Source organism: Tamandua tetradactyla, chromosome 4 (assembly GCF_023851605.1).
Source record: "Tamandua tetradactyla isolate mTamTet1 chromosome 4, mTamTet1.pri, whole genome shotgun sequence".
NCBI classification, from domain to species: Eukaryota; Metazoa; Chordata; class Mammalia; order Pilosa; family Myrmecophagidae; genus Tamandua; species Tamandua tetradactyla.
Genome location: NC_135330.1, coordinates 52,652,067 through 52,677,847, shown reverse-complemented (window position 1 = coordinate 52,677,847; position 25,781 = coordinate 52,652,067). Strand labels below are relative to the sequence as shown.

The 25,781-nt window shown below is 35.1% G+C and overlaps 1 protein-coding gene across 5 annotated transcripts in view; it reads left to right on the top strand.

Annotated features, from left to right (window-relative positions):
* Positions 1-25,781, top strand: part of KCNT2 (potassium sodium-activated channel subfamily T member 2) — a 450,533-nt gene that overhangs the window by 152,473 nt on the left and 272,279 nt on the right. For 4 of the 5 annotated variants that reach the window (XM_077157299.1, XM_077157298.1, XM_077157295.1 and 1 more), the window contains exons 6-8: positions 6,617-6,691; positions 7,813-7,896; positions 11,136-11,230. In XM_077157299.1, coding sequence (XP_077013414.1) covers positions 6,617-6,691; positions 7,813-7,896; positions 11,136-11,230 — 254 coding nt within the window. The remainder of the gene's footprint in view (positions 1-6,616; positions 6,692-7,812; positions 7,897-11,135; positions 11,231-25,781) is intronic. The other variant, XM_077157297.1, reaches the window with a different exon arrangement.

The window sequence follows — 25,781 nt, the reverse complement described above, 5'->3', positions numbered from 1 at the left end:
CCTCTGGCACCTTTCACCAGATTGGCAAGGAGCTGACCCATAACACCAGTGTGAATCCTTGGTTCCTGTTCTGCAAGGAGCAGAGTAATCCTCGGGCACATTCTGAGAGCATATATATCTGGTTCAATCTGCCTGGTGGTGACTTGAGGGATTCATTGTCCCAGAACTTGACCTGTATGTAAGAAGGTGGTTCACAGAGCTCTCCTACAGAGTACTGTGGGAGGGCACTCAAGTCATGGCTGGCTGTATGACATACAAGGTAGTTGCCAGGACTGTGAGGAAACTGTTTCCTAGGGAAAGGGGGCATTTGTATTCACAGAAATAAGGGAGTTCTTGAGGCCACAAGTGCATGTCTTAGGTGATGCATGCACAGAGAGGACCAAGGAGCCAAATGCAGTTTGGCCTAGAGCTATTCTCCAAACTCATTATATGGATAAGCTCTGAAAGAAAGTATTCACACAGGCCAGTCTGCAAAGACTGAGAAAGGTATAGTTTCCTTTTTTTTTTTTTTTTTTTTTTGCTATCTCTTGGCATTCAAGGAAAGCTCTGTCATAACACCAGCTGGATACAACCTTGAGGAACAGATGCCCCAGAGTCTAAATTCCAGTGATAGGCACTTAAATGTTAGAATGTCCAGGTTTGTAACAAAAAGTCATAAAACACAAGGAAACAGGAAGCAATGACCCAGGCAAATAAGATTACAGCATAAGAAATCATCAGTGAGGAGGACCAGACCTGGGCACACCAGACAAAGACTTAAAAATGGTCTTAAGTAAGTTCAAAGAGCTCAAAGAAAACATGGACAAAGAACTAAAGGAAATAAGGAAAATAATAGATGAGCACAAAGAGAACATCAGTAGTGATGGAAATTATGAAAAGGAACCAAACAAAGCTGAAGACCACAGTAATGGAAATTAAATATTGCCTAGAGGGGTTCAACAGCAAATTAGAGCTGGCAGAAGAATGAATCAGTGAACTTGAAGTTCATTGAAAGACTTGAAGACTATTGAAATCGTTCAGTATAAGAAGCAGATGGAAAGGATGAAAAGTGAATGGAGCCTGAGGAACCTGTAGGACACCATCAAGCATAACAATATATGAATTATGGGAGTCCCAGAAGGAAAAGAAAGAGAGGAGCAGAGGGAATATTCAAGAAAATAATGGTTGAAAAGCTTGCCAAATTTACCAAAAGACATGAATATACTCATCCAAGATCTCGACAACTCCAAACAGGATAAATCTAAACAGACCCACGCAGTGGCATAATCAAGCTGTTGAATTCCAAATGAAGAATTCTGAAAGCTGCAAGAGAGAACAACATGTAAGGAGATCCTCAGTAAGATTAAGTGGCAGTTTCTCCTGGGACATCATGGAGGCAAGAAGTCAGTGGGGAGAAATATTTAAAGTACTGGAAGTAAAAAATTGCCAACCAGGAATTATATATCTGGAAAAACTGTCTTTCAGAAGTCTAGGAAGAATTATGACATTCCCAGATAAACAAAAGCAGAGTGAGTTTGTCACCACTAGAGCAGCTCTACAACAAGTGTTAAATGGACTTCTACAGGTTGAATAGAGCAGACACTGGACAATGGACTGAAGCCACACGAAGATAAATGTTGCTTCCTATTGAAACGGAGCTCGAAGGATATTAAGGAATGATGAGAAAAAAAGAAAGGAAGAAAGAAAGAAAGACACAGACGGGCTCAGGGGGTCTGAAGCTTGAGTTTACTTCAGACAGACTTCTGACAATTTTGTTCTTAACCAGATCCTGGTTATATACCACAGGATGTCAATAGGCATGCATGCATTTCCTGAGGGAGCAAGATTCTTATCTCACAGTGTTCTTCATACTTAACATAACTGTTTTGGGTAAACATTCTCTTCCTCCCAGACTGCTCTACATAACAATCGCCACAGTTTACCGCCATCCTGAGGCCAGCCGCTCCCAACAAATTCTGTAGGTCTTGCTTTAAACTCTTGGCTTCTACAGATAAAGATAATGGCATGGGTAAATATAAATGCCAGTATTACTGTATTTTGGATTTGTAACTCTGCTTTTTACTTCTATAGTATCTAAAAGGCAAATGCATAAAATGTAATGATAAATCAGCAGTTTGGGACTCATAATGTATAAATATGTAATTTGCAACAAGAATGTCATGAAGAAGGGGGAGAATGGAGTGGGAGAGAAGCATAGTGTGTGCATATACTATTGAAGTTAATGTCAAAGTGAACAAGGTTGTTATAGATAAAGGATGTTAAATTTAAGCCCCATGGTAACCTCAAGTAAAACACCAGAGAATATGCAAACTCCTAGAGATAGAAATTAGAGTACAGTTTACCAGGGCAGGGAGCAAGGGGCATGAGGAGTTAATGCAAAATCGTTATAGGTTTTCTGTTTGTAATGAAGGGAAAGATCTGGTAATGGATGGTGGTGAGGGTAATGCAATATTTGTGAATGTTATTAATTTCTGTGAATGATGTGCTTGGGGGAGGGGTTTGAGGTGAGAAGATTTATGTTGTATATATTTCTATAATTAAAACAAGAGAGAGAAACTAAAGAGATAGTGACAATTAAATGCAATACATGTTCCTGGATGTGATCTAAGAATGGAGGAAAAAAGGCTCAAAGAGGCATTATTGGGACTTAAGAAAAACTTTAAATATAAATTGTAAGCTTCTTATCAATGTTAAATTTCTTGAATTTGATAACTGCACTTAAGATGATTACATAAATGGACATCCTTGTTAGTAGAAAATGTACGTGGACGTATTATGTGATGTTTATGAGATGTGGGAAACTTTCTCTCAAATGTTCTGAATTTAGACAGACAGTTGAAAGATAGAATGATATGGAAAAGGTGGCAAAATCTGGGGGAGGTAGGGGCATGTTGGAGTTCTCTGTATAGGGTTTGTATTATTTTCGCAATTGTCTTGTAAGCTTGAAAGTATTGCAAAATAAAAAAAAAATAACATGATAATAAAATCCCTTCAGAATCAGAAGGTCTTATTGACCAATTATGCTATGGCAATGAGTGAAAGAAATATGAAAAGATTTACTGAATAATTTTTAGGCTGGGTTACTGGGCAGCAGTCAAGCAAAAGTTATAAATTTTGCTTTTTGACATTTAAAGTGCCTTTGGGGCATCACTGTGGAGCAATAGGTTAGGCTATTGGAGAGCTGAGTCAGAATCTCAGAGGTACAATATCTGGGCTTGAGACACGATGTTAGAAGTTGTTGATTTACTGTTGATAAAAAATGAAGCCAAAAGCACAGATGCAGTTTACCTAAAATGAGTATCAAGACAAGAACTCATAAAATTCTTTTCTCTAGAAAATTTATATTGATTTCTATAATTTATTCAAGCTACATTCAAGAAGGCTTTAAGTGATAAAATTATTTCAGGTATTTCCATTTAGATCCAATAAAAATGTAAATAAGTTAATGACAGAATAGAGTTTGTAAATGAAGAGAAAAAGGGCTGTCTTAGTTTTCTTGGTTGCTCAAGCAAATACCATGCAATGGGTCTGCTTAAACAATGGGAATTTATTAGGTCATGGTTTTGAGGCTGAAAGACCAAGTCTATCAAGCTGTCATCAAGGTAATTCTTTCTTCCTGAAGACTGGTTTTCGGGGGCTGGCTGCCAGATTTCTTGGTCCTGGGCTCCTCTGTCACATCGCAAGTCATATGGTGGCTTCTCCTGTACTTTTCCTTCTCTTCCAGTTTACATTGATTTTCAGCTTTTTGCTTCCTGTGACTTTCTTTCTCTCTGCCTGAATTTCATTCTCTTATAAAAGACCCTGGTAATAGGATTAAGACCCACCCTGATTGCAGTGGGTGACACCTTAACTAAAGTAACCTCATCAAAAATTCCTATTTATAATGGGTTCACACCCCTAGGAATGGATTGGATTTAAGTACATGTTCTTCTGGGGTGCATACAGCTCCAAACCATCACAAACGTATTTACAACATCTCGAAGTTTCATTCATTCATAACACGCTTATTGAGCCCCAACAGGTATGTAAATAAATAAGCTCAATAAAATGTTACCAGTACTTGCCAAAGAGATTAGGGGTAGAGACAAGGGGAATTGGGCATTCCAGGCCAAAGGAGAAATGTGAGCCAAGATACAAACATATGAGAAAGTGTAGCTTGTTTAGGGAACTGTATAAAACTGGGTAAGTACAAGTCAGAGAAGTAACTAGAATCCTAATTGTGAAATTTCATTTAATGAGGAGCTTGGAATTTATTATGTTGGTAATGGGAATTTGGCATTTTAGAAAGAATCCTGTGGCTCTAATATGGAATACAAGTTGGAAAGGACCCAAACAAATTAGTTACCAGTTGAGACTTTTTTGATGGTATAAGTAAAGGTTATAAAATTGTAATTAATATTACAAATGGAAATGAAGAAGGAAAAATAGTCATAAGAGATATAAAAGTTTGTTTCTTACCGTGAACTAACTCTATTCAAACAGCTTTCTTCCCCCCACTTTGGTACATGGTCAAGAAATTGAACCCGGGTCTCCCACATGGAAGGTGTGCATTCTACCACTCAACCACCCAGACAGCTTTTATTAAGCTTGCTGTGAATAAATAGAAATATGCTTCCATATCATCAGTGCTAACTGTTCCCATAATCTCATTCATCTTGGTCAGATCAGTCTCTTTACCAATCAACAATTATTGACACCAAGATGTGTAGTGATAAGTAAAGATACAGAAAGGAAAAAGTAAGGCAAATGCTAAGCTTCCTTCAGGCTGAATCATATAAAAAAAAATTGCTGAAATAAATGGTAATATGTGAACTACACAATTAAAAAAGCTCTTTGCATAACTAAAATCGGTCATAATCAGTTTTGAGCAGGCATGTTTCAGCTAAAGTAGGCTTTAGTCTCCTACTCTTCTCTTTCCTGTTCATGTGGCCCCCTTGTGATTCATGTAACCAGATGAAATTTTGAGGACGTGTGATAGCTTTTCTAGTCACTTCATTTACTAGACAAGTTTCAGCTCATTGTTAAAAATATTGTGGTCATTGCATGCAAATTAAAAATTCTCGTCCAGTTAAACACTTTGCTTTCATCAGCTGAGATCACATGTGGTAGGGAATTATCATGGCAGCTATATCTTATTTCTACCTTCTCTCTTATTTAATACTAGCTGTTTTGGCCTTGTCTAGGGCTGAGGGAAGTGAAGCCAGCATCTGGGTTGGAGTTGCCTGACTGGCACTATTCTAGTATGCTGTTGGGTCCCTCTGCCTGGTAAATGCAAGCGCTGGCCCTTTTTGCCATGAAGAATCAGTGGCCCCACCAAGGCCTCTGACCAGCTTCCTGAAGACCATAGTTCCTCTCTGGCCACTAGTGGCTCTGATCAAGATCCTGGGCATCTGAAGTCCACCATCTATTGAGGTCCCCTCTTCCCTTCAGGCAGCCAACCCTCTTAAGTGTAAATCCTTTTAAAATAACCCTAGGCTTGTTGATTCTTTAGTTTCTATATCTGGTTCCTAGAACATGGGCACATTTGCTTGCCGTTGATGAAATTGTGGCTTGTTGTCCTCCTAGCCTTCTTACTCTTTGCTCTGCTGTCTCCTTATTTTTAGATATTTTATTAGTCTCTATGTCTGAGCTAAATGCTGTGATTCACTTGAGCCCTACTCACTTAGCATGAGATAAGTACCATAGCATGTCTAACACTCTATACAGAGGACTCCTCAGTACACTGCTGCCTTCTGTCTTACTAGCTCACACTTCATCCACTCATTTATAAAGCCTGAAATTGGGTGATGAACTATTAACAAAACCTATCCTTTCATATTTTAGTACATGGAAAACAGCTTATAGTACATGAAAATGTACCTTGCTAGGCAAGAAAATTGAGAAGAATTCTCCATTTAACAGCAAGTGTTATTAAATAATTATGCCTTTCACACAAGTAGATCTCTTCATAAAAGTATAAACTGCTTTAAGAAGTTCTGAGTTCTCATGGGCATGCTACCCATACAGCCACACAAAGCCCTGCAGTTAGAAAGGTGTAGCATTTGGTTAAATGTTTTCATGTCACCTTCTTGAAATCATTACACATTTTTTAACAGAGGGTCCACATTTTCATTTTGCAATGAGGTGTGCGAATTATATAGCTAGTCCTGATTAAAACTGTTGTACTGCACAGGTCAGGAGGCTAGGATCTAGAGTGATTGAAAGAACATGCCCTTTTCTTATGGTTTAATATACCTTGCTGTAGTAAATATAATTATTAAAGTAAGATATTGAGTTACCTTTCAATCCATTCCGTAGACTTTAATTAATTTGTTTTATTTTTACTAGTAAATTTTCTTCCATGAAATATTACATGATAAAAATATCTATGTGCAATATTCATAGGTTAGTAGGGCATTTGCTTTATTTCTTAAAATTAACCACAAAATTGAGAGAGCACAGTAACATTCAGAAAAATGATCTCTTAAAGTCTTTGTTACATCTCTATAAAATTATTCAGTGTTCTGTTAATGTAAGCATCCTTATTGCTAGACAAATTCTGAGTGCTGTCTTTTTTCCCCTTTTTAATGGGATCCAGTATAATTGACTTTCATTTTTATTCATTCTTTCTTGGAAGGGAAACATCTGGGAACAGATTTTACGAATACCCTTCATCTTGGAAATAATTAATGCGGTTCCCTTCATTATCTCAGTAAGTCCTAAAAGAATCTTGAAAGAAAATAATTTTGTCATTAGACCTAAGACTAATCTTCAAATCTAAATACCATTAAATTTTATATTAGCTAAGATAAATGGATTCAGACTCTGGTTAAAGTCATGGTGTTAACACATAAGTAGTAAAATCATTTGGGTAATTAGATTGTGTGTTAAAATGAAAGCTTGAGATTTCGTACAATAACAAAATCAAATGTTTTAAAGAAATATGTGCTCTAAAGCTGTATTTGATCAAGTGTAAATATTACCTAAATATTTCTAGCTAAACTGTAGGATTTACTAAGTCCACTTCTCTCTTTAGTAAGAAGATTGCCAACAGCCATACAATCAGCAAACCAGCCGTTTGGTTCTTTATCAAAGTACCATATAGTAGCCATTCCACAATAATCCTGTTCAACTTCAATCCCATGAATATGTAATGAGCCCTTTCCCATTTGCTAAATGAGATTTTTATATCAATTTGATAGAATTATACCAGTATCTGTTGTTGGGGCTATACATTCTAATGTTTAATTTGAGTTTTGTTTGGCAAATTATGAGAATAGTAGATGCCTGAAGTTGTTGCTCACTTCTTACAATTGCTTGAATTTGAGAAATTACTACTTGCAGGAGCAACTGAAACTAGATTAATTGATGACACTAACTGTATATGATTCCAATTGAATGTGGTTCCCAATGTTACTTAAAGTGGTTGACTCTGGAGAGAGTAAGAAATGGTAATGTTACAAAAGGGCAGCTCCTTCTCTCCTTGTTCCTATTTTTCACCACCAGTTGCAGGAAAGAGAGAGCCAGTACCTATGAAATGTTGTCATGCTAAAAGGGTTAGTAATATGATTTCACTCTAGTGGGAGACTCTTATCATTTTTATACTTCTTTAGTAATTTCTCTAAGAAATTTTCCCTAAGGAAGATTTATAGAATGAATGAAAAGATCATTACTGATCTTTGCATTTCATTCCTAATGAGGGTAAATTTTACATGTTTTGAATCATTATTTTGTCTTTAATAACTTTATCTTCTGTAATACATTTCTTTTTTAATCTACTGGATATAATTTCTTGCTTTGAGAGAAAAGTTTTAGTTTTGATTTGTTTTTCAGATCTTCTGGCCTTCCTTACGGAGTCTATTTGTTCCAGTCTTTCTAAACTGTTGGCTTGCTAAACATGCCTTGGAAAATATGATTGTAAGTATAAAAGTGAAATGCAAAAACAAAACTATTTTTCAAGACATTATTTCTTACTTATTTTCAGTGTTCAGATTAAATAGAGGGATAAGATGATTTGGGGCTGTTAGTCTTGTACTTCCACATTCTATTCTTCCATAAAGCATAGCATGTACTATTGGAATTTATTTAACTATAATTGTTACCAAACGTTTTATTTGTAAACTTATTTTAAATAAATTTACATCTTAGTAGTCAGTTTTATTTAAATGCTTTTAAAAATGAATCATATATGTGTAATATAATATAGTATTTTATTTATAATTATGTACTTAAGTTTGCTTCGAATCAGAATGAAAATTTGTGAAGTGACCTTTGTTAGGTTCTATGAGCTGTCAACAAAAATTGTTCAGATTTTCTGAATGTCACCACAGCAAAGTGTAATTGCTATTTGGACTGGTCCAACCCGGTAGCCAATCTTGAGGATTCATACAACCTTCCCTTCCAGTGCAATCTGTTAATGTATGATGGGAATCACTGGATTTAAGGATTCACTATGTGATATTATCAGTCTTTCCTTACCTATAGGCTGTCTTATCTTCCATGAAAATCTGTGCTTTTTTTTTTTTTTTCCACATGGGCAGGCAGTGAACCCGGGTCTCTGGCATGGCAGACAAGAACTCTGCCACTGATGTTGCCCGCCCCTTCTGTTTTTGTTTTGGTTTTTTGAAAATCTGTGGGGTTTTGTAAGACTTTGTATTGGAGCTACTCATTTAAAGTAATCACTTTAGATTTAACTGGGTTGGACTGCAAGAGGCAAAGTAGGAGGCAGAAAGAGAAGCAGGAGTTAAGATAAGAGATGCAGAATCCAAGAGCTTGACCCACAGTTGTAGTGTGTCAAAGGCTGAACCTGTTCAAATGAATGATTTGTTGACTATAGGCTTCAATACTCATAATTTAATTGTGAGACATTTGCTATTCAGTCAGTCGATACACAAATGCTAGTATGAGGCCACTGCAGACTAAGCATTCTGATAGGCAAACAATTTAACTTTTCTGCTTACTTCTTCATCTACAAGAAAGAATAAAATACTTATGTTACAGACTTTCTGTGAAAAGTAAATGTATACATAAATATATATGTGTGTTTATGCATTGTAATGTTTCTAGCATAAACTTAATAAGGGCTCAAAATTATAAATTTCCCTTTTTGTTTTGTTTAGTGTGCACTGATAAAGCCATCCAGTAAGATTTTTATTTTAAACAAATGATTTTTATAGTATTAGCTGTGCTCTTTATCTTTAAAAAATAAATTTATTTTAGGAGGTTCTGTTTTAAAATATAAGATAATTATATTATAATTATATTTAATTATATATAATTATATTTATAATTATATACATACAGATATATTAAAATTTAAGTCTGGCTATATTGAAAAATAAAACTTCTTGGAAGGCAAACTTGCTTTTCTTTTAAATGGCTTATAAATAGACAATATGAGCCAAATTTTAGAAAGCAAACTTGCTTTACTTTTAAATGGCTTATAAAGAGACTTTATGACTGAAGTTTTGGCCAAAGGAGGATATGGCTAATATTGAGGTATTAAACAGATAAATATTTCTAAACTTTTATATCAGATAACCACTGGAGGTCCATGAAGGTACATGGAAAACGCGTGAAGTTGTGTCCTGTGAAATGGCTTACAGTAACACTGGGCTGTCTTAATTGCCCAAAGGAAACACTTGTTTCAATAAATATAGGTTGCCTAATTGCTAATGAATATGATAGAACAAAGAGTGAGGGGGAACAGTTCCTTGAGAATTACTGTGTTATTAGGTGGAAACAATAAACTAAGAAATTATTGAGAGTAGGAGAAATGCTGTGCAGTATTCACTTAGGATGCGTTTTTCTATTTTGTTTCTGTATTATGCTAAATATTTATCTATTTTCCTGCTCATTAACACCTCTGCCAGAAGAAAGTAAGGGATGAAATGTAAAATGCTAATCAATCAACTTATTTTTCTTACCAGTTTTGGTTAAATGTGCATACAGGAAAATAAAATAATGGCTCATTTCTACCTGGTGAAGTTATTTTCCTCATGATTTAAAAACCATTTAATGTATATTATAATAAATTTGAGATAAAAAGAAAAGAACAGAATATTATAAGCATCCGTAAATCTACCGTGCAGACTACACACTAATAATACGTTTAAGTGCTTCCAGTATTTTCTAGGCAGAAATACACTTACATCACTTGTGAATTATATTGTATGTTTAATTTTATGATTGAAATTTTTATCTTATGGCACTATGTATTGGATATTTCTGTGTTATTGAATATTCTCTTCAGTCCACTTTTAATGGGTGTTTCTAAATCCATTATATAGATATTGATCAAGTTTAACATTTTTTATAACCATATTTTAGCTTTTGTAGTAGTATGAAACATTTGTTATTTCATATTATGAATATTATAATTTTATAATAATGATTAACATATGCAAATATTTGTACCCATCTTTGAAGGTTTTTATGTGGTTAATTTATGAAATTATGTTAAGTGCATACTTATGGAATGAATGAATGAATGAGTAAAATAGAAAGGGATATTTCTGAATTTTGACCTGACAAATTGCTGTCAAAAATTTGTAACAAATCACATAAGCAATATGGCATGTGAGTGCTCATTTTTTGCTTCCTAAACAATAGCAGGTATTATGAGGTTTTAAGGTCTACCAATTGGGAAAGTAAGAAGTATATCTTGAATTCACAATTCTTTTAGCATTAAAGCAGCTGAACTTTTATAAAATTGTTAGTTGGCTATTTAATTTATTTCTTTTTTATTAAATTGCCTGCCTATTTGTACTTATTTAGAAAATGAGATTTTACTGCCATTCTACTATTACTTTCTCTTTATTTGAATATATTATTTCTGATATTTTACATTGAAAAATTTCCATAAATGATTATGTTAAGTCATCATGGGAGGGTTTTGGGGGAGTCCAGTGCAACATCTCTTCAGTTGCTTGTAAGGTCAGTAAACTGAAATTTAGTGTTTTATGCTTTTCTCATAATACTATCTTAGTAATATGAATGATATATTTTAATGTTTAGACCTAGGCAAAAATTAAAATATGCTGCTATGTTGAAGTATATATATTGAGTAACCACAGAATAGGGAAATGTAATACATTTTAAACTCATGCATATTTGTGATTTATCAAAAATTACATATTTTTTCTGTATTATTTTAGAATGATCTACACAGAGCCATTCAGCGTACACAGTCTGCAATGTTTAATCAGGTTTTGATTTTAATATCTACATTGCTGTGTCTTATCTTTACCTGGTAAGATTATGCACATTAGTATTTTTATCTTGTTCATTTATTATATAGTTTATAAAGTAAACAATATTATAATATTTCATACGATAATTGGTTAAAAAAAAGAAAATAGATAACTATTTACCAGAAATGTTACCAATAACTTACAGAAATAAAAATAACCTCTTTTCTTTCGTCTCACAAAAGAAACAAGAAAGCACTGCTATTGATATTTATTGCAGATCTGACATGTTCCCAAATACTATAAATAATAAAAACACAAGAATTTGTGGTACATGCCATAGTTGTCAAACCAAGAATTTGTTCTTCAAGCCACTGCCATTGAGGTGCCCTTGTCTTTCTACAATCTTCAAAGCAAAATTACTGTTGATAAAACTGTCATTGCCCATCTGCCTTAGCTACATGATGTTTTAGTGTGGGATCAGGCAGAAAGCAAGGGAAGATCTTCTGAAGTGCGAGGCAGGGCTGGTCCTTTGCTGTATTGTAGATTTTAAATTTGTTATATTTCCTCTTTTGGAAGGTCACACTTTGACAGTTACAGAGTAGCGCGGTGTGAAATGGGGCACTGCAAATACAGATTCATACAGATCCTTAACTAGAGAAAAAATGTGAAAATCAGGAAATGAGATAAAATGTGTCTGGTTCGACGGAGACTTAGATATGTGCAATTGTATTCTATCTTGGATTTGACTGTATTGATATTGCAGAAGTACTAATCAAAAGGAATACATAGATGCACTAGGATAACTGAACTAGGTATAGATATATATATTGATATAGATATATATGTATGACAACTTCTAAGTATCAGTAGTATCTCATTAATATTCTATTAACTGGACTTAACTTGTTTTATTGAGTACTTTGGTATCTTACCATTAAACTTATTTTAGCATATTTAATTCCTTTAGATATAAAATGTTCCTCTAAAATTGACACAATGTCATCCCCTCTTTCAGATTAATTTTTCTCACTTCACAAATTTTTTTCTACAATTTACACAGTAACTATTTTATTGTATAAAGAAGTAGGAAATACTAACAGTTTTGATTTCTCTTCCAATGTCTTCAAAATTCTTGGTGTCAATAGTATGACATTATTTGAGTAATTTAGGTGTTTTCTCATCTTATGTGAAGAGAAGTACTTAAAATAAAGAACATTATATACTTCTGCACATGCTAGTTTTTCAACTGCTGAAAGGAAATTTACAAAAGTAAAATCAGTTATTTCTAAGTATAATGTTGGATTCTGTTAAAGTTATATTTAGTAAATATGTCATTGAAATGTTAAATTAATTTTATGTAATGACATTTCAGTACTTTTGTTCTGGAGGCATTGTCATTACAATAATTATTTATCTACAGAAGTGAGCTCTCTATTTGTTCCTATTTTCTGCCTAGTGCTTCTATATTTTGGGTAGTTTTACATTCAAAGGAAGCTCTAGACAAATTTTGCCATATTCTTATGCCAAAGATTGCAACAGCTCTAGATAAAAGTCTTTTCATAATCTACATAATTTTCATTATGTAATTTATTCAACACTAAGGCCATTTTTGTTTTACTGTGAATTTTGCAATTGTTGTTGTTTGTGTACGTGTGTTTGTTACAGACTTGGACAATTAAGTGGTAGTTTTTAGAGACATTTCATATTGAAGCTGCATATATATTTCAGGCTCTTAATGTGCAATTATTATACAGAGTTATGTTCAGATACTTAAAATTCCATTGCCTTTAATCACTTGCACATTAATATATTTACATTAATATGTCATCAGTTAACATTATATTAATCATTGTATTCATATATGCTCTTCTCACAAAGAGTTGCAGCACACACAATACAAAATACTATTAAACACAAAAATAGAGCAAGTTAAACAAATAGAAATAGATTTCTTTTGTGCATAAAAGTCTAGGTAGGCTGCTCAGGACTACTGTACTTGCTTAATATTATTGGGGAACAATTTTCCTTATATCTTGTTTTTCCACCATTCTCAAAACAGGGTTTCCAACTCATAGTCCAAGATAGCTGCTGTAGTTTTACCGTTATATCCTAATTCCAGATTTCAGGATGGGAGATAAAATCGAGAGGGTATGACCCTTCCTTTATAGCACAAGACAGGAATTGCATGCATAATTTAAACTCACACCTATTGACTAGAATTTGGCCATGTATCTACCCATGGTTTTAAGGAGAGAAAGAATATAGTTTGAGCATTAATAAACTCAGCTGAATATTGTAGCTTCATGGGAAAAAAATGCTGCATATTGTGAAACAACATGCTTCTCGGCACTAATCAATTGCAAAAGTCCATCTGTACTTCAGCTTTTTAAAACTCAGAGCTATAGTAGTTTGGTACCCTTGGAGAACTGAATTTATTTAGGCTTATTTTCCATTTCATTAAATGAGGATAATATTAACCACTCTCTCTCTATATATATATATGCTTAAATAAGGATTAAATTACACATGTTTGTATGCCTGTCATTGGCATGAATATTCTAAAAAAATTTAGTTTTCCTGTTTAATGCACCCTTATATAGGATGATTAAATTCTCAGGTGATTCCATGAAACTAATTTATTCCAAGCTGTATAAGCATAGAAATCTATTCATAATACTATGAAATTGAGCCACTATGTCTAAAAATATATTTAACAGGAAATATGAGAAAACATCTTCCTTCATTGAAATGTGTTCAGATTTTTTATACTTCCTACATATTTCTAATTTTTTGTCCTCTGTTTATTCCCACTATTAAGACAATGGTAACAACACTCTTTCTGGGCACATTTACTACTTTTAATTTTATGAACACAGCATTGCAATATATTAAGTCTCCAGTCTCATTTTGGGCTAGGGCGTTTTCCTTATTTGACCTAAGAATAAGGTGACAAGTAGAAACCAAGGCATTAGAAGTAAGGGAATGATCCTAGGAAGCAGACAGGATGTGATTGCTTTTTAAAAATAAAGGTAAAAACTATTTTCAGGACTTATCAAGAATATTTCTCATGAATAAAGATTCTTATTTATGGCTTGCTTTCTGAATATTGAACCATATACCAAGTGACAAGTTACCACTACTTTTTCTACTCTTGTATCTCAGATATCCTTTATGACACTTTAGTGGGATTATCCATAATTAGTTGATGTTACATTATATCATAGAACAACACTGTCAATGTATTTTCAAACCAGATCTGTTAATAAATATCTCTTAATTTAAGCCTCAGAGTTTCAGGAACCAATATTTGATGAATTGGCTGTGTTATTCATGAATTTCAAAGTCTTAGAATCACCTGTTTTAGAAGGCTGATGTATAGTTTTAAAATGTATCAATTCTTCATCATTATTAACATTATAAAGGACCATCATTAAGCATCTGCTACAAGAGACAATATGCTCAGTTCCAAACTGAAATTAAAAATTAAGTTTCTAACCCAGTCTCTGTTGGGAATGTGCTTAGAATTGTTTTCCTTGTCATTGTAATGGAATCGGGCTAATCTGTCCACACTTTGGCTGTGTACCCCTCATGATCAGTTAACACACACTTCCAAAGCAGCTGGGATTTGTGATTCAGCTTGTGTCTGTGAAACAAGCCGAATAAACTGGTACATCCGGGAATTAAGTATATGACTTTGGCTTAATTATGAACATATTCTAACCAATAATAAGTACTATAATTTATCATGCATTTGGTCTTTCTAATTTTACTTTATAGACTTATTTTGCATCTAATCTTTTTTCAAACTTCAATTTTTTTATTTAAATAAATGTGCATGTTTAGATATTTTCCTACTCTTTCATAGGGCTATAACATAAAGAGCATTATTAAATTAATGGGTATTTTATGTTTTAATTCAGTATAAAAAATTTAATCACTCACTCAGCCCTGTTTCAGAATAAATTAAATCCATTTATTTATTGTGTAAAAGCATGATCTATCAAATAATTCTATATGCCTAATTCAGAAGTATTTGGAATTTTCATGTGCATCTTTGTTAGAATTTATTTTATATATAAATATAAATAACTTTAATATAAATAATATAAATAAAATTTACTTAATATATTTAATATAAATAAAATAAATATAAATACCTCTAAGGTTCTTGAACTAAATTACTAATTCAATTGTTAATGCAAATAGGCACCTGGGAGTGGGTAGTAGGAAGCACTGTATTTTGAAGGAAGTATCACAACATGGTCTAATGGTGTTATCACTATTATAATATTTGATTCATAGTTTTATTTTGTCAAATTGTTCTGCTTATGTTTTAAATGAATGACAGCAATTGAATTTGTTTGATAGCATGACCATTGGTTAACAGCCTCCAAATTCGTATTACACTAAATCAAATAATCTATTTGCCCCAACTAAACTTGTGATGGTGGGCAGCCATGTTTTAGGGTGGTGACTAGAGAAGTAAGTGAAATTTAAGTTTGGAGAAGGGGAATATAGCTATTTAATATATCTAAATAATAATAATTTAATTATTAATATAAATAGCTAAGAAATGATTATAAATTAAAATTCTCTATCAAAGCAAGCTTATTAAATCATGTGAAGAAAATATAGTTATTTTTAGACAGACAAATCTTCATAATGGTAATTAACATTTTAAGTATTTACTATGAGTCAGACACTTTTCTGAGCAGTTTGTATGTAATAACTAATCTCCACAACAATCCTTTTAGGTAGATTCTTTTAGCCTAATTTTATGGATGAAGAAGCTAAGGCACAAAATAGTGAAGGGATTTTACCAAAAGGAACAGTTAGATAGAACTCAAGTCTTAAGTGTAGGCAATGCTCAACTTTCAGGAAGAAATAAAGCTATAACCTACAATGGACTAACAGTGAATACGTACTCACATCAAAACTAACAGTTTCTAGATATAATGCAACACTACCTGCAAGTTTCTAAGGAAAATTTATTTAGAACCTAAAATTGTGCATCAAATTAAATTATCTTTGGTTATGATAGTAGTGTATTTTCAGACATTTGAGAATTCAGAAAATATTATAAGGAAATAAAGTTTTAAAAAAAGAAAACATATATAGGCTTTGAGAAACAGTGGTATATGCAATAGTTACACAGTGGCTGTTTCCTTGGAGAGCCCCATTTGCAGACTGCATTTTTTCTGGGGAGTGCAGCTAAAGGCTTTTCCAGATTGAGGCAGAGATACCATTATTATTTTTGATGGCTTTGACTTCTAGCCAAGGGAGTTTCCAGTTATAAGTCAGGGTGAAGGATTAACAACAAGCCGAAGTTGTCATACCAGCACCAACAGAGAATCATTGACCTTTATGGGCATTATAGAAACCACATGGACCTAAAGAGGAGTTGCTCTAGTAAAGGTGTAATAGATTTTCAGGGAGAATAATAACCTGGAATTAATGCTGCAGCTGGTTCAGCTTACTTCAGCTGGCACCATTCTTAATGTGCTGTCTGCAGATATTCTGCTGGATAGGTGACAGTATATAGATGAGGGAGGGAGACATGATGGATAGATGACAGAGAGATAGACAAATATTTAATGATAGATAGATAGACCCAAGAGAAAACTGTCATTAAAAGCAAAAGTAACTGTGTAAACAGGAAAATTTCAGATAAATTTTTCTATATAGCCTATAAGACATTAAAGCACCTTGAAAAAAGAGCACAATAGAACATTAAAAATTAAAAAGAAACAACAAGGCAAAAATAGACAAAAATGATTCTTAAATAAATTAAAGTTACAAAGAGAATATAAAACGTTGAATATGCATCACTGTAAATATAATCAGTTTGAGACAATGTCATGGTTAAAAGAAAAATCAAAACAGGGGAAAGTGATTGAGGAGAGATTAATAAAAACAAATTAAAAATAAGTCCAAAAAAATGTGTGCTGGTTTGAGGCAGCCCTTTTTTTTTTTTTTTTAACTTTTCTTATTGTATAGTATAACATATATACAAAGCAAAGAAATAAAAAAGCAATAGTTTTCAAAGCACTCTTCAACATGTGGTTACAGAACAGATTCTGGAGTTTGTCATGGTCTACTGTACGATCCTCTCATAATTTTCTTTCTAGCTGCTCCAGAATATAGGACGCTAGAGGGCTGAAATATTTTTTTATCATCACAGTCGACTTTTTCCTTCTTTTTCTGTGAAAAATAACATATATTCAAAAAAGCCATAAAGTTCAAGGCATAGCACCACGATTAGTTATAGAACATATTTCAGAGTTTGACATGGATTACAATTTCATAATTTTGGATTTCTACTTCTAATTGATCTAAAATTCTGGAGACTACAAGAGACATCAATTCAATGATTCAGCATTCATATTCATTTATTAAATCCTATCTTCTATGTATAATTCCACCGTCACCCTTGGTCTTTCCATAACCCCTCTTTAGGGGTGTTTAAGATATGGTAATTCTAAATTTTTGATATTAGAAGGGTCTGTCACTAATATGGAGTGGGATAGGGAGCTGGAACTATCTGATGTTCTGGAGAGGCTAAATTTCAGGATTTATCTGGACCAGGGAACAATCTGGAGGTCATAGGTTTCTGGAAAGTTACTCTAGTTCATGGAACCCTTGTGGAACCTTATAAATTTCCCTAGGTGTTCTTTAGGATTGGCTGGAATGGTCTTGGTTGGGGGTTGACAGGTTATGATAGGTAGCAAGGTCTAACTGAGGCTTGCATAAGAGCAACCCCCAGAGTAGTCTCTCAACTCTATTTGAACTCTTTCTGCCACTGATACTTTACTAATTACATTTCTTTTTCCCCTTTTGGTCAGGATGGAGTTGTTGATCCCACAGTGCCAGTTCTGGATTCATCCTTGGGAGTCATCTCCCATGTCACCAGAGAGACTTTCACCCCTGAATGTAATGTCCCACATAGAGGGGAGGACAATTATTTCATTTGTAAAGTTGGGTTTATAGAGAGTGAGGCCACATCTGAGCCACAAAAGAGTCCTCCAGAAGTAACTCTAGGTATGCTTATAGGTAGTCTAAGCTTCTCTGCTACCTACATAAACTTCACAAGAGTAAGCCTCATGATCAAAAGCGTGGCTTATTGATTTGGGTGTCCCTAAAGTTTGACACAGTATCAGGGGATTCCCTGACGGTAAGGTTTAATAGTTTCATATTCTTTCTCCTCTCCCTCGGGGGACTTTACCAATACTTTTAGATTATCTGCTTAATATACATAGGAAGTTTCCAGGCATTGCAATAATCTATACAGGATTAAAGGACCTCTTTCTTATTCTGTGCTCCTTGTGTTTCAGTTGTTCAAATGAGCTTTACAGATAGATTGAATTAGATTATGCCCTACAGAAAAGTTCAGTTCCAGATCAAATAAACCTTTCTTCCATTGGTGTCAAACAACATGTGTGGTTCTAAAATACAGACACTGTCTTCCTTACCTCTATGTTCTGAATTACTTTTATCTTAACCTGTTCGACTTCATTCTTATCTCTAAATATCAGGTTGTATATAAAAAACAGCCCCTCGAAATCCAGAAATAATAATCACCACTCCGGACTTAATGTGTCTGCTCCAAAAGCTTACAATATAGACCCGTTTTGTTATAAGCATTTTCTAAAGGTGACCATAGCATTGTTTTTTCTTGTTTGTCTGTTTCTGGCTCATTTTATCTCACCAAATGTCTTGCATGTTCATTCACATAGTTGTATGCCTCATGACTTTGTTCCTTTTTGTAGCAGCACAACCTTTGTTCAAAAGTATACACCATCGTTCACCAGCCTACTTCTCTGTCAGTGTATCCTTCAGCCACCTGCATTTATCACGCATCATGTAGAAGACCCAAAGCCCACAGTCTATCAACATTCTCAATTTTAGATTATTTCATTGTTCCCAAGAGAAAGAAAACCAAAAAAACCACACACTCACCAAATATGAAATCTAAACCTCCTCTTAACTCTTGTTCCTCCCCCTATTTTTTACCTCTGCTGTTGCTGTGATAGTGCTGATAGTTTCCTTTTGAACATAGCTCATAGCATGCAATAGCAGGTTTCCCCCGTACCTTAGGACTTAAAGACTTTTTATACAGTAGTCATATCTTTGAAATATTCTTGCGAGAACCAATTCATATTTCTAGTGTGAATCAGGGGGACACATAGGTCTATACAACCCCTTTCAATCTTGTTCATCTTCAATATGGTGATATTACTTATAGTCCCTCTAGAGAATCACCTTTGCTCTTATCTATTCATTAGCTAATGGTTCACCCATCTCCAGCTTCTATATATCTCTAAATCCCCTATATTCTGTATTGTAAAACTCTGATTATACCTTTATGCTGGTCATAAAAGTGGTATCGTACAGTATCTATCCTTTCGTGTCTGGCTAATTTCACTTACCATTATGTCCTCAAGGCTAATCCATCTTGTCATGTGCTTCAGGACATCATTTTGTCTTACTCCTGCATAATATTCCATTGTATGTATATACCAAATTTTGTTGCTCCACTCTTCTGTTGGTGGGCATTTGGTTTATTTCTATCCTTTGGCAATTGTGAATAATGCTGCTATGAATATTGGTGTGTATATGTCTTTCAGCTCTTCTGGGTTTATATCAAGAAGTGCTATGGCTGGGTCAAAGGGCAACTCCATATTTAGTTTCCTAAGGAACCACCAGTCTTCTACAGTGGCTGCACCATTGTACATTCCTACCAGCAGTGTGTAAGTGTCCCAGTTTCTCCACATCTTCTCCAACATTTCCGTTTGTTTGTTCAACAGCAGCCATTCTTAGAGGTGTGAGGTGGTATCTCATTGTAGTCTTGATCTGCATTTCCTTTATAGTCAATGAAAATGAGCATCTCTTCATGTGCTTTTGAACCATCTATATTTGCTCTTCAGAAAAAATGCCTATTCATATCTTTAGCCCAGTTTACAATTGGGTTGTTTATTCTTTTGTTGTTCAGTTATATGATTTCCTTGTATATACAGGAAATTAAACTTTTGCCTGATATGTGATTTCCAAATATTTTCTTTTTGACAGATTTCTTTGAGGTGCAGAAGCATTTGATTTTGAGGAGTTCCCATTCTATTTTTTCTTTTGTTGCTTATGTTTTGGGTTTAGGAAGCTATCTTCTATTACTAGGTCTTGAAGATGTTTTCCTACATTTTCTTCTAGATGCTTTATTGTGCTAGTTCTTATATTTAGATGTTTGATCTACTTTGAATTTATTTTTGTGTAGGCTGTAAGATAGGAGTTCTCTTGGCTATTGATATCCAGCTCTTTCATGCCCAATTATTGTAAAGACTAATTTGTCCCAGTTCAGAGGATTTGGAGTCTTTGTCAAAAATCATTTGCCTATAGATTAGTGATCTATTTCTGCACTCTCGATTAGATTCCATTGGTCAATGCTTCTGTCATTGTGCCAGTACCATGCTGTTTTGAACACTGTGGTTTTATAATAGGTTTTAAAGTCAGGGAGTGTTAATCCTCCCACTTTGTTCTTCTTTTTTAGGATGCTTTTAGCTATTTGGGGTCTCTTTCCTGTCCAGATGAATTTGGTAGTTAGCTTTTCCAAATCTTCAAAATCAGTTGTTGGAATTTTGATTGGTACTGCGTTGAATTTCTAGATCAATTTGGGGAGAATTGACATCTTAACTATATTTAGCTTTTCTATTTGTGAGCAGGGAATGTCGGGCCCTTTCTTTTAATCCTGATTCAATACTGTAGGTTGGAAACTTTTTATTAGCTTATCTTCATGGCCATGTTACACACCCAATTGTGGATGTTACCTTTGATTAGATGGAGATGTGACTTCTCCCACTCCAGGTGGGTCTTGATTAGATTTCTGGAATCCTTTATAAGAGAAAACACTTTAGAGAAACCTGATGTTCTAGTTTGCTAGCTGCCGGAATGCAACACACCAGAGATGGATTGGCTTTTAATAAAAGGGGATTTATTTTGTTGGTTCTTCAGAGGAAAGGCAGCTAACTTTCCACTGAGGTTCTTTCTTACATGGAAGGCACAGGATGGTCTCTGCTGGTCTTCTCTCCAGGCCCCTGGGTTCCAACAACTTTCCCCGGGGTGACTTCTTTCTGTATCTCCAAAGGCCTGGGCTGAGCTGCAGGTGCTAAGATGAGAAATGCCGAGCTGCTAGGCTGTGCTACATTGCGTTCTCTCATTTAAGCACCAGCCAATTAAGTCAAACGTCACTCATTGCAGCAGACACGCATCCTAGCCGACTGCAGATGTAATTAGCAACAGATGAGGTTCACATACCATTGGCTTGTGTCCGCAGCAACAGAACTGGGTATGCTCACCTGGCCAAGTTGACAACTGAATCTAACTAACACATGTGCACCCCTTGTCAACTTGGCAACTTCAAGCATCACCTTAAACAGATGCAAAAAAATTCTGTTCTTGCTGTGGACCTGTGAATCTCAAAACAAGTTGACTGGTGCCAAGATGCAAAGGAGGATATTCACAGGATATAGATTGTCATTTCCATAGGGAGCAATTGGAAGAAACACAAATGTAAAACCTGCAGGGCAAGCACCATGGGATCTCAAAGTCTGAAAGTCATTTATCCTTCGGCTGTAGAAAGTGGCAATCCCACCCTTTTCGAGGGCCTATGCAGTGACCAGCCTCTTTCCAAATCAACCTCGGGGAACATCGAGGAGACCACCTCTGGGCTCCACTCTCTCCAGGCATCAGGGCCACCCCTGGGATCTCTGCCATTTCTGGGGCACACGCACAACCCCTCCACATGGTGGCAGCCAGGCTCTCCCAGTCCCCCAAGGAGTGTGCTACACCTTTTCCAAGGCCCGAGGCTGCCCAACTCTTCCACTGCAATGAGCGGGGAGACTCATCCTCGCCCTTCAGGGTAAACTCACCCTCTCCATGTATATAGGTGGGTCCACTTTCCTGGCTGAGATTTCTTGGCTTCAGACTCGAGCTTCCATGGTTCTTACTCTGCAAACTCCAATTTTTCCCTTTTGTGTCCTCCTTTACCAAGATTGGCAGTGGTTTCATTTACATCAACAGTCTCTTCAAGCCCTCCAGGACTTCTCCATCATTTTCTTCATGGTTCCTCCAAAATCTTCCCCTTAGCCATCCAAAACACTATTCAAACATATCTGGCATTTGCAAACCACAGCAGCACCCCACTCTCGGTACCAATCTGTTCTAGTTTGCTAGCTGCCCGAATGCAACACACCAGAGATGGATTGGCTTTTAATAAAAGGGGATTTATTTTGCTGGTTCTTCAGAGGAAAGGCAGCTAACTTTCCACTGAGGTTCTTTCTTGTGTGGAAGACGCAGGATGGTCTCTGCTGGTCTTCTCTCCAGGCCCCTGGGTTCCAACAACTTTCCCCGGGGTGACTTCTTTCTGCATCACCAAAGGCCTGGGTTGAGCTGCAAGTGCTGAGATGAGGAATGCCAAGCTGCTAGACTGTGCTACATTGCATTCTCTCATTTAAGCACCAGCCAATTAAGTCAAACGTCACTCATTGCAGCAGACATGCCTCCCAACCGACTGCAGATGTAATTAGCAACAGATGAGGTTCATGTACCATTGGCTTGTATCTGCAGCAACAGAACTGGGTATGCTCACCTGGCCAAGTTGACAACTGAATCTAACTAACACAACTGAGAAATAAAAGAAGCTTCAGAGCTAACAGAGAGAGCAAATGTAGGTGCTTGGAGAACAGATACTTCAGAAAAGAAGGAGACCAGGGGCATTTGGAGATGCTTGGAGCCTAGTAGACATCATCATGAGATGTTATGCAAGCCAGAACTTGGTGAGAGACAAGGGAAGCCAAGAGATGAAAGCCAAAGTCCTTACAAAGTGAGGACCTCTTGTAAGAAGAGAAGCTGAAAACAATGGAGCCCAGGAATAAGGGACTAGCAGAAGTCAGCCATTTGACAGAGGTGCTCTTGATCCATCGGCCTTTCTTGAGTGAAAGTAACCACTTGTTGGTTCCTTAATTTGAACACTTTCACTTCCTTAGTATTTAACTTATTTAATTTCCCTTTTTAAAAGCCGTTCCAGTTCTGGGAAATTGCATTCTGGCAACTTGCAGACTAGGACAACATATAATAGCTCCTTTTGAAAAAGAATACTGAAATATATTTTTAAAGGTAAAAACACCTTGTGCCTAAAAGAAGCAAACTTTCCTGAAATAGGGGCCCCAGGGTAGTTCACTGGTAGAATTCTTACCTGCCATGTGGGAGATCTGGTTTCAATTCCCAGCCCATACACTTCCTCTGCCAAAAAAAATATCGACATTTGGTGCTGCAATAATGGGATACTCATATGGAAAAAGAATGAAATGTGACCCCTACCATGCATCATACAAAAAAAGCATCCAAATAAAAAGTTAAAATTTTAAACTGATAATTAAAAAGCTTGACTCTTCACAATTAAAAAAAAATGATGCAGTAAAATCAACAAAATGATGCATATTGAGGAAGTTATGGAAGTTAACTAATATATTAGTTAGGGTTCTCTAGAGAAACTGAATCAACAGGAAACACAAATATATAATTTATAATTGTCTCTCACATAACCGTGGGAACACAGAGTCCAAAATCCGCATGGTAGGCGGTGAAGCCGAAGATTCCGATGGAGGGTTTGGACGAACTCCACAGGAGAGGCTTGCCAGCTGAAGCAGGAACAGAGCCTGTCTCTTCTGAATCCTCCTTAAAAGGCTTCTAGTAATTGGATTAAGCATCACTCATTGCAGAAGACACTCCCCTTGGCTGATTACAAATGGAATCAGGTGTGGATGTACTGATGTGATCATGATTTAATTCTATGAAATGTCCTTATTGCAACAGACAGGCCAGCACTTTACCAACCAAACAAAGAGGTACCACCATTTGGCCAAGTTGACAGATGAACCTGACTATGACAACTAATAATTTTGTATTAGCCAAGATTTTCATTCAAGTATGAAAGCAATCAATTGATATTATCAAAAATTAGCAGATGTAGAAAGTATGATACATCTGAAGCTTCCTTGAAAATATTATTTTATGATAGAATCTAGCCAAGCTAGAAATCAGTCAACATTAAAGAAATAAGATAGGAGATTTGATTAAATAATTGAGGTTAAACACAAATTAATTTTTTGTGGAAATAGTCATAAGTGATCAGTTCTTAAAGAAATCCTAACATGTCCAAATAATTGGAATGTTAGCTCGCATTTATTTGATATTTTCCTTCCATGCTTGTTAGAAAAGATTTATGTGCCCTAGAAAAGCCATATTTTAATCTTCATTATTCTTATGGGAACAACAGTTTCTTCTAATCCCTATTCAGTATTATAGGCTGGAGACCTGATAGGTTATATTCATAGAGATATGAATCAATTGTGGGTATTAAATTGGATTAGATGGACATGTGTCTCTGCCCATTCTATGTGGGTCTTGATTAGTTTACTGGAATCCTATAAAAGAGGAGACGTTTTGGAGAGAGTTCCCTTTGAGAAAGGAGAGAGCTGCAGAACCACAACAGAAGGACAAGAGAACCACAAACTCTACCAGGCTGCAACCTTTGGATATGAAGAAGGAAAATGCCTCGTGGGGATCTTCATGAAGCAAGAGGCCTGAAAAGGAAGCTAGCAGATGCCACCATGTTCACCCTGTCTGCCATGTGTCTGTCCATTTGAGAGAGAAACCCTGAACTTCATCGGTCTTCTAAAATCAAAGTATCTTTCCCTGGATGCCTTAGATTGGACATCTATAGACTTGCATTAATTGGGACATTTTCATGGTCTTAGAACTGTAAACTTATAACTTAATAAATCCCCCTTTTTGAAAGTTGTTCCAATTCTGGTGTATCACTTTCTTGCAGCTAGAAAACTAGAACAATGCATATTAATTTATAAAAAATTTCACAGCCTTTTGTAGTAGTTATTATTATCCTCACTTTATAGACAGAGACTGAGGTATAAAGAGGTTAAAAAATTTGTCTAAGGTCCATAATTAGCAAGAAGCAAAACATACATTTCAACCTAGACAAATTGTTTTTAGAGCCCAGGTGCTTAACTGGTATATCATTTGCATGGTATCCTAGAAGTCATTAAGCTAGACATATAAAAATGGCAATCACACTAAAAAATTCAAATAGGACTATGATAATTTCCTCATCATTATTATTGTGAATTTTAAAAATACTGTTAAAATAATTGTAGTTTAATAAAAGTCATTAAGGGATGGGCCATGGTGGCTCAGTGGCAGAGTTCTTCCCTGCCATGTTGGAGACCTGAGTTCGTTTCCTGGTGCCTGCCCTTGTAACAACAAGAAAAGAGAAATAAAAGTTAATAAAGTAATCTTTTAATTTAAAAATATTTTTATTAGCTCTGGAAAAATATTTCAGCAATTAATTTTTTTGTGTAACTATCTCAAATTCAGCAATTTTTCACTTTATTTTTAAATTTCAAGAAAAATAAATAAAATAAATTTAGATTAAATTACCACATGATTGCAGTTAGGCAAAATTATTTCCATCAACCTATTTATTGCTATCTGTATCTTTCTATACATCTATAGGAAATATATGAGACCATATTAAATGCTATGTGA